The sequence below is a fragment of the Amia ocellicauda genome, chromosome 22, assembly GCF_036373705.1.
Source record: "Amia ocellicauda isolate fAmiCal2 chromosome 22, fAmiCal2.hap1, whole genome shotgun sequence".
NCBI lineage: Eukaryota > Metazoa > Chordata > Actinopteri > Amiiformes > Amiidae > Amia > Amia ocellicauda.
This window is the reverse complement of record NC_089871.1, coordinates 1,746,115-1,760,964: the sequence shown is the minus strand read 5'-3', so window position 1 is coordinate 1,760,964 and position 14,850 is coordinate 1,746,115. Positions and strand designations below refer to the sequence as shown.

The 14,850-nt window shown below is 49.1% G+C and overlaps 1 protein-coding gene across 5 annotated transcripts; it reads left to right on the top strand.

Moving 5' to 3' along the window:
* Positions 1-1,792: 1,792 nt before the first annotated feature.
* On the top strand, positions 1,793-14,338 carry eif4h (eukaryotic translation initiation factor 4h). Of its 5 annotated transcripts, XM_066696166.1 has the most exons (8): positions 1,793-1,912; positions 6,103-6,290; positions 6,452-6,516; positions 7,437-7,554; positions 8,417-8,524; positions 9,218-9,364; positions 9,850-9,965; positions 11,210-14,338. In XM_066696166.1, the coding sequence occupies exons 1-8, from the start codon at positions 1,848-1,850 to the stop codon at positions 11,213-11,215; spliced, it is 813 nt and encodes a 270-aa protein (XP_066552263.1). In that variant the 5' UTR covers positions 1,793-1,847; the 3' UTR covers positions 11,216-14,338. The 5 variants fall into 5 exon arrangements, with proteins under 5 accessions (XP_066552263.1, XP_066552265.1, XP_066552262.1 ...); XM_066696168.1 differs by lacking the exon at positions 9,218-9,364; XM_066696165.1 differs by lacking the exon at positions 11,210-14,338 and having other exon boundaries at positions 9,850-10,004.
* The last annotated feature ends 512 nt before the right edge of the window (positions 14,339-14,850 follow it).

Genomic DNA, 14,850 nt, shown 5'->3' with positions numbered 1-14,850 from the left:
GTCCTGACAATGCAGGCTGCAGAGGAAGTTGAGTGGTTTAATCTTTAGCGCAGGCAGGTCACAAAGCCCTGGGTGTCAACCAGCTCAATCGAGTTCGACAGTGTTGTAGGAAAAGGAGAGGTTATATCTCTTTTAACCTCTCGTAAAGCTGTGCTGACTTGTGCAAAAGAGCACAGCGTTCTGCCTCCAAAGGTGCTGTGTATGAGTGAGTGGAGAGATGACAGTCAGTGTGTTTTCAGGAGCGAGCCACCTGCAGGTTGTGGAAGGGCTCTCTGTGAACAATTTTGCTTTGGTCGGGTCATAATTAGACATTGGGCCTCATGTCACCCCAGTTCAATTAAGATATTGCTGTGGCTGTTGCTCTGTGAAAGGCAAGCTGCTCTTCATCTCCTGAGTGCCACCCAGTTGAGAAATGTAGCCCAGCTCTGTAAATGAGAGAGGGCTGCGCTGTGTGTGTGTGGCTGCCCTGGCTCCTGTCAGGCACGGGGAGAAGGAAAGGCCGGTTTTCTCCCCACACCTCCCACACCTCCCACCCCCCGAGGACTCCTGTGGCTTCTGCACTCTTCAGCACAGGTTCAGAATTGCCCCTTGAGGCCTAAAAAAATGCACAGAAAAGAGGAAGACTTCTCGATAGCAAAGACCAACTCGCCCACTGACAGCCTGCTGTGCTTTGGAGAATTAGATCTGAATGCTGGTTGTGTTTAATGCTCAATTTTCACATCATGCAGGAAGGGGAATTGCCATAAGATAAACACTGCTGTCATTTTAGCTCACTCTCCTATTCATATACAGTGTCCCTTGGTACCTTCTTCCCACAGTATGCATTTCTCTTGGCAATGTGGGGGAAAAGGTTTTCCAGAAAGGCTTAAAATAGCACTGTCGTGTTTTGTGTGCCGTATGTTGCTTTTTATCTTTTATGCCGCATTGTTCTCCAGGGGGTTCATGAGCTTGTGGGTCAGAGACAGCTTTTGGCCTTCTTGGCTTCATGTGGGGGCAAGTTTTCATCAGAATAAAGACGAGGGGTCATATATACTTCCTCTCTTCTGCCATACTGCACAATACACATATATTTGTGTTCAGTTCCCTTTGTGCCAGGGCATCACAGCAGGGCTTTGTGCAGAATTTAAAAAGAACAAGTAAAGCTGCAGTTAACAGCATCTCCACACACAAATGCATGTTCAAAAGTAAGTTTTCACTTAAAATTTGTAGAGACTTCAGCACTTCCTACCTCATGCTTGAAGGGAGTGACACAGAGGAGGATTTTGTACATACATGTTTGAATGTATGGCCCTGAAATATATATAAAAGTGCTTAATTGACTTTTGCATGTCCTCTCTCAATCTCTCACACCCCCAATTCCTCTCACTAGATCATAATGGGTCTTGCTAGTGTGGGTCTCTATTTGGTTGTAAAATGTGTTTTTTTGTTTGTTTGTATTCAAGGACAGACTCCATAAATTATAATTAATTCATACCGCTTTCTTGTTCATGCTGACATTAAATAAATATAACCCAGACGAATGTAACGTGAAGGTGTTGACATTGTAAACTGTTCATGTTTCTCGACATCAAACATGGTGCAAAATGACATTGAACTACAGCTTTTCTGTTGACAACCATGTAAGAAACATCTCCAAAGATGCAACTGTCTGGTGTTTTGGCAAATAGAGATACAGGATTTTTTTGCATCCAATTTTTTAACTTCAAACTGGCTTTCCCGTTTTGTTTACGCGCAGCACCCCTGCAGCAGCGTTTGCTCTATTTGCTCAGGCAGCGCCAGGGCAGCCCTAGCCTGCTCTATATTGCGGGTCCTCACTCCCCTGCCTGCTTTCTCCAGCACGGACTGCAATGGCGGATTACGATAACTACGATGACCGGGATCGGGCTTACGGTAGCTTCGGCGGTGGAAGAGGGTAAGAAAGCCGCCGGTGGAGGAGGGCTGATCGTTAACTGCACAGGCGGGCGGTGGGCAAGGCTCGGTTCGGGCAGCCTGGAACCCGATGGGTTTGGGCGTCCAGTCCGTGTTAGGCCCGTCAGGGGGGGGACGGTGAGGCAGCCGTGGCGAGATGAATGGGGAGTCGGTGCGGTGGAGTAGGAAATCCCGGGGATTTGTCGTGCATCCAGGGTGAGGGACTCTCCTGTTGAGTGCCAAACGGCCGCCCAAAGTGTATGGTGTGCCGGGTCGGCTTCCCCCTTGGCCCACACGCTGTGGATGCTGGCGGAGCCGGGCAGTAGCGTGGTTGCCAGCACGGCACTTGGCGCCAGGGAGCCCGGGAGAGGAACAACACATGGGGCTGGAGATGGCCAGTCCGCACCTTGGGGAGTAAACAGGCGTGTAGCGGGGCGATTCATTACAAACGGGCTCGGCAGTGGGCTACGAATCTCTCTTTTAAGCGCTTTGTTCAGTGCTTTTTCCATACGTTTCTGTTTTTGTGTAGTGCTTATGTGGGGACCATTCCCGCCTCCTCTCCCCGTACATGAATAGATTGATGCCTCTGGGCCTAATCGCCCCCCGCCCGCCGACTCGCACACGGGCGATCGTCTTGTGTTTCCCGTGTTTCCTCCGGCAGATGCGCGCTGATGTGCCGCCGGAGCGTCTGGATCGCGGGCTCGGCCGAGCGGCGGGTGTGCCAGTACCGGAGCATTATTTAGTTTCGCATTTTTCCTGCTTAATTGAACCCACCGGGGTCGGGGCGGGGGTGTGGGGGTCCTGTGCCATTTACACAATAACAAAAAACTGACATTAGTCAAATTTGATCTAAAAACGGGATCGAGATCTTTATGATCTAAGCATAATGCATTCATATCAGATTACCTGTGTCTGAACAGAAATTGAACTGATGCTGAAATGTCCTTATGTTTTGTTTTTAATTAATACACAATCCTAGAGCTCGTTAAATGCAAAGATGCAAATTGTGATCCAAAAGAAAATCACATCTCCCAGTTACTGAGATTAACAACATTAGTATAAAAAGAGAGATTCATTCACTCTCAATTTTACAAAAATCCAAGGATCTCCAGTTTAAACCCATTTCTAAAATCTGGTCTTGCAGAATATCCAAATGGAAAACAAATTAATAAAAAATAACTTGTAGGCTTGTCTTTTTTTCTGTGTGTGTCAACTCTACAATCATTTCAATTGTCAAGTTTAAATACAAGTCGAACTCGTTTCCCAGAGAAAGCACTGCAGGATTTTCAACATCTTCCTTTTGAATGTATACAGAAGAACTGAAGCCGTGCTCCTCGAGACCCAGCAGAGATCTGGTATCTCCCTCAGATTATTTGTCGTCCTTGACATTTTCTTGGGTGGTCATAGTAAAATAATCAGGTCTCTTTGACTATCTAAGATGTAGCCATTAGGTTCAGTAGGATGGCCCCAGGGAACAAGCTCACCCATCAATTTCAGTCATGTAATGCATCTTAAAACTGGAACTTCAAACTGCAGTCATTCTTCATATCAAAATACAATTATTTTTTTTAAATATAAAAAAATGTTTCTTGCTAGTGAGTGAGAGTGATCTAAGAGTTGCTATAAGTTTAAGAGGAAAACCCTCAAACTCCAAATAGTAAATTGCAGTCCACTTGGAAGTAGAGGAAGGAGAGATGTTCATTCTGGAAAGCCCTGGTCCTGCAGTCTTCTCATGAGGACCCATTGTGAGTCAGATGCAGTTTGGTGGCTGCGCTGTGCTCTCCACTTCCTTCACTCTCGAATGGAAAGTGCTCCTCATAAGTGCTCTGGAGGCTGAGAGAGTGAAGGGGCAGCCCCTCTGTGGGCTGCTGTTTACACCGGGCTGCCACAATGGCACAGATTGGCAGCATTTGCTGTAGTGGGTTTGAAGGTCAAAGGGCGTTGTCTGCTGCGGCTCATCCATGGCCACTTGCAGGGGAGGAGGACCTGAACTTGAACTATACAGAGTGGAGACCATGAGTTGAGTTGACACTCAAAGCCATTATGCTCCACAGGACCAATCTGTGTGTGTGTGTGTGTGTGTGAAATATACAATAAATAGGATCTAGGTTTCCTCTCCTCCCTTCTTGTCTTGCACTAATGTAAGCTGTTCACCATTACACTGCAATTTGAGATGTATATACATACACACATACATGTGTGTGTTACTGTAAGACTGGTGAGGCGAGGCAAATGGAGGTGCACTCTGTGTGGATCTCCTCCTGGGCTGCTGATGGGAGGTGATGGACATGACAGGATCCGGACATCGTTCGCCTGCGAGTGATGCGTCTCTGATTGACAGGCCTGCCAGATGAGAGCGAGATGTGTGCGCCTGTGCGTGTGCATGTTCATTTTTGCATGCATTAATCTCTGTTCTTAATCCTGTGTATTCCAGAATAAGAGCATCGGAGTGCTGAGGGGGGAGGGGGTTATACATGCACACACAGCTGACATCCCAGGTCTGGTTTAACTCCTTAATGCCCTGGTATGTTGCTGCACTTCAGAACCGCCAACCTGAACCGACGTAGATGTCAAAATATGCTCGTTTTAATGGAGCAGAATCCGGTCTGGTCTGTTATCCATTTTCCTGGCTGTTCTAGGTTATTTTATGCGCGATGCAGAAACATTTGTCTAATTGTTTTTACTGTTCTTTGATGGGTCCTGAGGGATCACCCGCTGCAATGTCAAAGCTCCTCTTGAAGCTCACGTGGTGAGTGTTACCTTCCGCAAAGGCTGCTGTGCAGTGGTGTGATTCTGGCAAATTCAGTCTCAAGGATGGGTCTGTTAATGGGATCCTCATGAAATTTTTAACATATAATCGCCCTGTACTGGTTTCTGCTCTTTGAGGTGCCAGGCGGCTTTCAGAGCAGTGCTGCGGTGTTTCAGGACCGCGCTGTCCAGGAACATGCACACTGTAAAACACTTGCGACTCTCCCGAGCAAGTGAGCGCTGTAACCAGCCAACATAGACCAGTCCTGAGCTTTTCAACTATTTATTAATACATTTGAACTCTTGCAAGCTGTGAGTCCTGCCTAATAATAGATACCCCGCTCTTCAAGTGCTTTACCCGTAACGGAGCCTGTCCAGGAATGGTGGTGAAAGTCAGGGTTCAGTATCGTCCAAGCAACTATTAAGAGGACCTGGTCTACTGGACAAATACTGTCCAGACTGAGATGTCACCAATTCTGTGAGTTCATCAAATGAAGCTGGGCCTCCAGTCCCAAGCAGCACCACGGCATAGATCAAGGTTGGGCTCCCCCACAGTCCCCTGGCCCTGTTACCTTCCGTCGCTCTGACTCGCTCCACACCACCTGTATCATGTGACGGGGTCGCCCGTCGTGCTCAGAGCGAGGGAGATGCCATCGGTGTGAGTTGCCAGTGAGCCATTCAGACCAGCCAGTGATGCATGTTTAATTGCTTCAGGCACTGGAGCCAAGGGGCTGTGTGCAAGGGCATCAATCCTCATAATGCTGTCCGGCTGTTCTCGTGCAAGTTTTACATTGGGTACGGACCAGCAAATAAACTCTGACTAGATGGGTGTGTTAGTGGCCGAGGTCATTCCTTTCCTTCCTTGGCGTTATTCTCGCCGGGCTCTGGTGAAGCAAAACAAACGCAGCCGAGTCTCGGGTGTTTGAGACAGTGATGTCTTCTGGCTTTTGTTCCAGCCCAGCTCTCCACTACTGCCACCAGTCATAATTATACCATCAACCAGACGAGTTTTAATACTTTCTAGGGTGTTATTTGGGTAATTATCTGCATTTTAGATAGTTATGTGATTATGTTCGTGTTATCGTTTAGTCTGGGTTAGGGTTCCCAGAAAGCGTAGACCTTTGTTAATGTTAGGTTTGCATTTTGAACAGGAGCTCGTTGTCGAGGGTTGGGCTTTAGGCTGCCGATAGGGATAAAGGCAGGGCAGTAGTCTATTGATGTGTAATGTGTGTGTAATCTCGGTGTGATAGTTCAGTGTAAAGATCCTGAATATAATGTAGGTGAGAGGGTTCCTCTGTATAAATTAATATACTAACTATTTGAGCCTGCAGCGACAGTCCTGTTTCATTGGTCGATTTGTCGGCTTGTTTGTTTAGAAGCTGTATTTTGTGTACTTTTGACACAAAGTGTCCCTGTTCCTTTCTAACGAGTTTCCCCCCCCAACAGATCCCGAGGTCCTGGTGGCCCCGGTGGGCCCCGCAAACAGAAGGAGCTCCCAACGGATCCGCCCTACACGGCCTATGTGGGCAACCTGCCCTTCAACACCGTGCAGGGGGACATAGATGCCATCTTCAAGGAACTCAGCGTCCGCAGCGTCCGACTAGTCAGAGACAAGGAAACCGACAAGTTCAAAGGTGAGTGGCCCACTGGGGTGTCTCCTGGCGATTGTAGGTGCATCAGCAGAATAAGGTTTGTTCGTTCTGGAAAGCTGGGTTGTGTATCTGATTACAGAAGGGTAGGGGGTGTCAGTGTGGCGCTCAGTTGAATTGACTGTTTATGTGCTTGTTTTCTGCAGGTTTTTGTTACGTAGAATTCGATGATTTGGAATCCCTGAAGGAAGCCTTGACATACGACGGTGCTGTAAGTTCAGTGTGCGTGTACATGTGCGTGTGCAACGTCTCAGTTGGATTATGACAATGTCTGAAGCAGTTTGGGAAACCTGACTCTTACAGATTTATTGATCAGTCTCGGCCTAAACCATAATCCCTTCAGCCGTTTATTTTATTCCCATCTCTTATCTCTGTCATGAACTGAAAACAGAGGTGCCTCCCCAGACAAACGATCGTGTAATGAGCTTAGCAGTGTGTTGGGGCTGCACCCTTCCTGCTTGTGAGCTTGATTTAAGGCCCATTTATCACACAGTGGGTGTGTTTAAACACTGCTTACTACAGCCCACGGGGAGAAACGAGGCCCAGAAAATCCACCTGCTTCCCCGACGCACCTCCAGGCGTGTGTTGCCGTTGTCAGGTATTGAGGCCCTGAAGATTTGTCTTGTTTCAGTCTTGACAGCTGAACAGCCATGTTTCCTCTGGGGTCTTTTATATCCAGTTTCAATTAGATTTTAAATATAATATACATATTTGTGGATATACACACAGTGGGGAATAAGTGAATTAGCATAAAATCAAAGTGAAAGTCCATCTATAGGAGACAAATGAGACTGAAGTAGGAAACTGAACCCTGGGGAGATTTCCACCCTTGTCTGAGCTGAGGGTACAGGGAACCTAAACTCCCGAGTCCAGGAAGGGTTTTCAAACGCTGGCTATCGGATGAATTGAGTCACTTACCTTCTTTTAAGTCTTTTAAGAGCTCAGCTGGAATGAACGCCACCAGGCCCTGTGTTTCTCAAGGACCGGCCGGAAGGCGATGCTGATGTCTTTCACTTGCTGTTGTCCTAACCTCTCTCTGTCAAAATTGAGGGTCTCCTGTTAGTCAGTGAACGTCTTGCCCCAGAAGGGACCTTTGATCGTCGCTCTAACAATGCGATGTGTCCCTCCCAGCTCCTGGGTGACCGCGCACTGCGAGTGGACATTGCGGAGGGCCGCCGGCAAGAGAAGGGAGGTGGAGGCGGCGGTGGCAGCGGCTTCGGCTTCAGAAAACCAGAGGAGAGAGGAGGAGGTACCCTTGAGCCGTCGTCCCTATTTCTGTAGCGGGGGGGTCCACTCCCTCGGGACAGTGCTGGGGGGCAAGCAGCGCCTTTTACTCCCCGTCACTGTCCCCGAGTATTACATCATCACTTCGTGTGCACTATCGATACATCTTCCTTCAATACGTTATAGTTGTTTTTTTTGTTGTTGTTGTTGTTGTTGTTGTTGTTTATGATGCAGACATTGAGAACTAATGTGACTTTTTTTTCTCAGATGGCAGTTGGGCAGTTAGGGATTGTTTTTGGTTTCTGTGCAACACATTTGTAAAGAGGAAAATATTTTAAAACTCGAACAAAAAATGGATTGTGCTGCCGTCACTGTTATCCTGTGATTTCATTACTGCAGGCTCACAAATACACTAATCTAACCATTCTTTTAGTGTGTGAGAGAGATTGAGAGAGTGTTTGTTTCTTAAACCTCATCCAGCACAGGTTAGGTGGTGTTTTTTTCTCTTCACCTTTTCCATTTCACTCCTCATTCCTCATCCACGTCCCCCCCCACCCCCAGCTCTTACACACTCTCCTCTCGCACACGCGTACTCCCGTCCAGGAGAGCGTAGACCTTGCCACGGGCTGTGTGGAGGTCTGAGCGGTGCGGCCCCTCGTAGCCAGAGCCTGCGGGTCTCTACCACCAGCCTCTGTCCATCTCCGGACCTGAGCTTCTTTTACAGACTGTCCTGCTCTTCTTGCTCTCCTGCTCCAGCTGTGGACTGAATGACTGCCTGACTACTAACCCACAGAGTAGCGTCCGGCAGAGAGCGCTGTGTGTGCTGGCAGCCTCTCCTGCAGGCTGATGTGTGTCTTTAACCAGGGCCCCCCCCATGTCCCTTACAGGCCGAGGAGGCTCCAGAGGGTCCCGAGGGGGCGGGAGAGACCCCAGAGACTCCAGAGATGACTTCGAGCAATATGGAGGTGGCGCAGGAGGCGCCGGAGGTGCTGGAGGTGCGCAAATGTTTTCCCCCCATTCCGTGGCTCTTCCTCGAGCCACGCTTCTCAGGTGCAGCGCCCCCCCCAGGGTCTCTGAAGTCCCCGGTCTGCTGATGTTTTTGAACGGTCAGAAACTGAGCTGCGGTCTCTCGGCGGCGCTGGCGAGCGTCAAGCATGTCGCCGGGGAGGCTGTGGCGGGCCGGGGTCCTGCAGTGTCGACTCGCAGTCGCCCTTCCGCACACCCCTCCCCAAACCGAACCCCCGGACGTGCCGCCCCGCGCGCACTTCCTGCTTCTTACAACACAGTTGCACCTCGACACGCTTTTGCTCTCCTTCACCAGGTGAAACGCAGAGCCTCCGGGTTTATCAGAGACCACGAAACCGATTCTATATGTTATTTTGAAACCTCCATTGATCTTCACACGGCCGCATCTCATGCTCCTCTCATGCGTCTCCCTCGCAGTGCAGTTCAGGCGGAGGTGCCGAGAGAGTTTATTTATTCTTTATATATATTTTTTCTATTTCTATCTTTTCTCTTCTTCTTTCTCTGCTCTTTCTGCTCCTTCTCCCTCACTCTCTCCCTCACTCTCTCCCTCACTCTCTCCCTCACTCTCTCCCTCACTCTCTCCCTCACTCTCTCCCTCACTCTCTCTCTCACTCTCTCTCTCACTCTCGCTCGCTCCTCTCTCGCTGTCCTTCACCCAACAGGCTTTAGAGATGATGACTTCCTGGGTGGGAGGAGTCGAGGGGGTGGTCGCCCTGGTGACCGGCGGGGGGGTACCACTGGAGGCTTGGGTCGCTACCGAGAAGGACCTCCCCGCGGAGTCTCCATGGACTTCCGGGAGCCCTCTGAAGGTATCGGCCCGTTGTGTCCTTGGGCCGCGGTGGGATAAGCTATAAGAGGGAGAGAAGCATCAGACGCCTCCAGAGCCACGCGTCATGTGACGCACGTCCCCCGCGCCCCGGCCGCTCCTCCTGCTGCTTGATGGGGCAGCGGCGCCGACCGGGTCGCTGTGGACGCCGCTACTCGGTGCGCGGTTCTGGATGTGAGAGGCGAACACGCGAGTCACTCAGTCACAGACGGGGGGGGGGGGAACACAAACGGCGTCGAAACGAGGGACCAATATAATAACTGACTTTAAGGAGTAAAACATTTAAAATAATGGGATTTGCTGGTGGGGTTCACTTGGTTCAGTTGGGTCTGTGAGCCAGTGGCTGTCCGAGGCTTTAGCTGGCGTCCGGACGAACCAGCGCTTAATTCGGGTCGCTTCCACTACGACTAACCTGTTGTTTTTCTCTCGCTTGTTTCTTCCCCCCCATTTTGTTTGTTTTAAATCCAGAGGAGAGAGCCCAGAGGCCTAGACTACAGCTGAAGCCGCGCACTGTCGACGCGCCCCTCAACCAAGTTGCCAACCCCAACTCGGCTATATTCGGCGGGGCCAAGCCCAGGGAGGAGGTAATTCCCAAAGAGAAAGACTAAGGGAGAGCGCCGGCACCGAGTGGCAGAGTGTGGGGGTGGGGGGGCGGCGGGGACAGTAGAGAGCTGGTGTCGCCAACGGGGGAAACATCTCACCCTGCCGTTGAAAGAGCTGCGACCCCCCTCTCCCGACTCCGGTCTGAGTTCCAACAAGTGTATATATATGTATGTGTGTGTGTGTATGTATATATATATATATATATACACACACACACACACACACGTATATATATTTGTGCAACACACACAATCGACACACCACACGCATAGACAAACATAGCAGCTCTGCGAAGCATGTCAGCTGTCAAGTGTTTTTTTACATACACCTCTGCTTCCCTGTATTTAGTGCCTGCTTCATACTGTAGTTATCTTGGGGACTGGCAGTTCACACGGCGAAAATGAAGAGTGGAGTGAGAAGCTGCTCTCGACTAACTGAGCAAGATCCCGTTCACTTGGGTGGGGGGGGGCCCTAAGACGATCGAATCACCACTGTGTTGTCTGTGTCCGTGTGTGTTAAAGCAGAGGCTTGGTGTGGGTTTCCTGACCCCTGGCTCGTCCTGACCCATGTAGGATTGCTGTTCTTAAAAGCGCACGGCTGTTGAGTCAGAAGGGGAGTTGGAAAGATCTGCTAGTGGAGGTTCAGGGGTGCTGGGCTCTGCCGATAAACGCTTCCCACTTCTATTCTTAAACTGTTCCTTTTATAGTTTTCTTGATTTTTATTTTGGATAAACTGTTACTGTAGACTCCAGAAGTGCCGAAGCCTCTCAAAGAAGTCTTTCTGAACGACTCGGCTGTTTGCGGCAGCTTAGACTCGTAGTGGGGAGATGGGGGTCCGGTTGGAGGGTTTGGGGGTCTGGTGGGAGAGGGGCCGCGGTGCTGAAGCTCCCACTTGGCTCATTCAGTCTTTAACACACAAGAGTGGCCAAAACCCTGTGGTGATTTCACGTCCTGGGATGAATGGGATTCAAACTGGCATGTTGCTGCATAAATTTTTAGTTTTTTTCTGCTATTTAATCTGCCGATCATAAAACTTTTATTTGAGCTCCTATAGTTCTATAAAATAAGTGTGAGTTTGTATTTAGTGCAGCCTGACTGGTGTTTAACGGTTGGAGTGCTCTGGTTTCTTTTTAGATCTGTTTTCCTTTTTTTTTCTTTTCTTGGCACTGTATCCATCTAATTTTGTTGTTTTTCTTATTGTTTCCTTTTTGTTTCTGTTTTTAAAGAATTAATAAATCCGTGCGGCTGCATTATTCCGGAAGGCTAGACTGGATCCCACCGGCTTTGTCCACCAAAAATCTTTCAAAGACTTCTCCCAAAGAAAAGCCCGCAAGATTCTAAGATGCTGGGCTCGTACCCCTCTCTCCGGTTACACAATCGATGCCCTCGCCTGACTGGTTTAAAAATAAAAAATACCGGCGGAGTCTTGGGCAGCGGTGCCGACACAGCTTTGTGCCAGCGCTCGATTGTGTAGCGACGCCAAAACCGGGCGACTACAACGGTGGCTGCAGCTCCATTCTGTTGCCTTTGGGTAAGGACTTCCTGGTATTTAACCCCTTCTCTTCCCCTCCTTCTCCAAAGGCATCTTTTTTTTCTGTTGTTCAGAAACGGTGAAATGGACACGCACAGCGTAGACGCGGCCCGTCCGTCTCGTCTGCTTTGTGCGCTGCTGTTTTTTTGGTTGTTTTTGTAACACCCCACCCCCCCCAACCCACCCACCCTCTTATTTTTGTTCTCCCTTTTTTATTATTTTCCTGGACGGCGCATCCAAAACGCCGCCACATGTAGGTATCCAGTGTTGACTAGTGTGCCAAGAGCCACAGAACCGTTACCGAGGTTTTTGTCCGGTTGTGTTTTTGTTTTAATATAAAGTCTTAATGTGTAATTGTTGCGTCCTGCAGTTTCCATTCAGTTTTGAAAGATTTTTGACCTTAAGTCGGTGCCATCCAGAGCAGGGTAGCTTTCCGTGGTGATGAGGCGGCGCCGGACGACCCCCGACGCAAGTAGGAGAGCATTGTGCGACGCGCCCTAGATTTAAACTGGCCGGGTGGAATTGCTACTGTCCTAGTCGCTCTGACGTGTATTTATCTTTCAACTTCCACAGCTAGCGATAGTGACATAAACAAACTAAAATAATAAATATATATGTATAAAAAAAATTGATCACTCAAACTCACTGTACTGCCTGCATAGAAGAAAAAAGGCTCATCGCAGACGTAAGAGGAGGAGTTTCTCCAAACCTCTCGTCTCCAGTCTAGACGGCACTAAATGTAAAAAAAAAAAAAAAAAAAAAAAAAGCTGTCTTTAGTCCATCTGGGTCGAATGCGTCTCGCATGGGACTTTGTGTGCTGCGCCCGTTTTATCCCGACTTTTCTTTAACCAGCTGGGTGTGACATGAAGTGTAGCCATAGCTTTTCTTACAGTATCTATAAAAGACCAGTCTGTCTTTGTTTTTTTTTATTGTTTTTCCCCTTCCTCCCCCTCCCCGATTTTGTTTTTCTCACACACACCCCCGCCCCCGCTCCCGCTGTCCCCCATCTCCTCTTCACTGTTAATGGCAATAAAACATATATTTGTCTTACAGATGCTCTTCAGAATGTGTTGAAGTATTAAAAAAAAAAATCTAGACCAGTGATTGAATGTCCCTTAGCTAGGCTTGGCTGGGCTAATGCTGTCGACTGTGGAAGCAGAGTGGCGGGGGTGGGGTACACCCTCTATGAGCCAGACACGTTGTCTACAGCATTAGCCGATAGCAAACCATCCCTGTGCCACGTGGAATTGTGAGGCCAGGAAACGACGGGATGGGGTAGTGGGACAATCCCTCCGAATCTACGGGGCGGTTTTGATTTACATGAGCATGTGTGCCCCCTTTTTTTTGTGTGTTTGTTTAGATTACTCTCCCCATTTGTTTGATTTACAATTTGATCACTAGCAACTGGGAATAAGTGTACATAGCTGTTCAACTTCTTGTGGGTGTGGGGGTCCCGATTGTGCTGCCTCAGCCTCCCACAAGGGGGTGGGGTGGGGAGGGTGGGTGAGCGAGCAAGTGATGTAACCACCACGGCACAGTGCGATGGTGGCTCACGGCGGGGTTTCGGCTTTGCTCTGGGGAGGCGGGGGGGAGAAAAGAAAACGTCTCTCCAGGTTCTTGAAGTGCTCTTTAGATTCAAGATGACCAGATGTCATGTGTGGAGTGAATTCTAGATTCTAGAAGTCTTGCAGATTCTTTTTTTTTTTTTTGGTTAGATGTGCATCATTTGAATCTTTGCTTTTCAAAGAGAAATTAGTTTTCTCAGAGCAGCGTGTCAGCGCACAAGGCTGCTTGGGTTCAGAATAATCTCACAAAGATTAAAAGGGGGCGGGAGTGTAAACCCTTGAGTAGAAGCTGTGAAAACCCTCGTTCAAATTTAGTAAAATAGTAAAAATGAATAAACTTGAGTAGCACAATGCCCCACGCTGAAAGGGATGGCCCCGGAGGCCTGTGTTTGTTTTATTTTTTACTGTGCAAGTGATCTGGGGACTTTAAAGGGGCCCAACCTGAATCAGCTGAGTTTAAATTGAAATGTTCAGCCTGGAGAGAGCCTCCATTTTCACCCCGCCCAGCTCTCTGAACCCCGTCGAGCTGCAGCCCGTGGAGGCTGGTGGTGATCAATGAAGTTGTCTCGCACTTTCTCCGTTGCTCATGCTGTTGAGTAATTGCCCCAGCATGGGCATAGAATGGGGCAGATCCCCCGCACCCCCCGTGACAGTCCACACTAAACTCCCCAAGGCATCCCCAACGAGACGGGCGGGAGCACCGCGGTGTCTGGAGAGAGGCTTTCAGAGGGCTAGAGGGGCTGAAGGCAACAGGCTTCTCGGGGGGGGCCTCCTGTGGCCCCCTTGGGAAGCTGACTGGGTTCCCCTTGATTGTGGTAACTATATCTGCTGTGAACCCACGAACCTCCCCACAGTGCCCCGGGGCAACAGGCTGCACACCTTGGCCTCCATCAACCCGCATCTCACCATTAACCGCCGTCTGTCCGACACACTGCAAGCTGGCCAGACCTGCATCCTTGTGTTTGTCCTCGAAGTGCGTCGCTCTGATGTGATCCTGACGGCAGGGCCTGAATGTGTTCGGGGGGTGGGAGGGGATAGATGCAAATTATACTTTTCTTTTTTTTCTTTTAATTAAACCATCCCATGTTAATGATTGTTTCACTCTTTGACTTTTAAATGTAACAAGGCAAACTCCCGACACTTCACACATTCTGCTTCGTAAGGAAAAACAAGAAAAACGTTAAAAAAAGAAAAAAAGTGAAATTAAAAGGATTGGTATTTTGTGAATGATCTTTTAAATAAAAGAAAACCTTAAATAACCTCCTTGTGTTTTCCTTGCGGTGTAACTTGTCCTTTCCTGTATTGGTGACCCACGACCTTTAACCCTCTGTGTCTCCTGGGTGTCCCCTGATCTGGGGTTTATCAGGAATAAGGGGCTCAGTGTCCCGGCCCCACCAGGACTCCCTCCCCCAGACATGAGCACACCGGTTAACCACATGGGACGCCTGCAACTTTATTTGTATTACCTATTACAGACAGCAGGGGGTGCCTCCACAGCAGTGGGCCTCCTCCTGCCCGTGGGTTGTGTGTTTTGTATAGTTGGTTTTCTGTGTGATTTGAAAAGCCAAGGAGCCCAGTGAGCAAAGTGTCCCCCTCTCCCGTTTTCTTCCTGAAGATACATTGGAGGGTTACAGTTACAGGCCCACGTTCAACAATGAGACTTGCCCGGCTGGGGAACTGTAGATCAGTAGAGCAGTGTGGGTGGCTTTCTGTGTGAAGCCCAGTCTCCCATCACCTGATACAGGTGGCCCCACTGCTTAATTAGAAAATG

What these genes read in the sequence shown, in the direction of transcription:
- eif4h (XM_066696165.1), top strand. Translation starts at nt 1,848, where the DNA reads ATGGCGGATTACGATAACTACGATGACCGGGATCGGGCTTACGGTAGC. An exon ending in AGCTTCGGCGGTGGAAGAGG is followed by an intron (nt 1,913 to 6,102) that starts GTAAGAAAGCCG and finishes CCCCCCCAACAG; the next exon opens with ATCCCGAGGTCCTGGTGGCC. An exon ending in AGGCGCCGGAGGTGCTGGAG is followed by an intron (nt 8,525 to 9,217) that starts GTGCGCAAATGT and finishes TTCACCCAACAG; the next exon opens with GCTTTAGAGATGATGACTTC.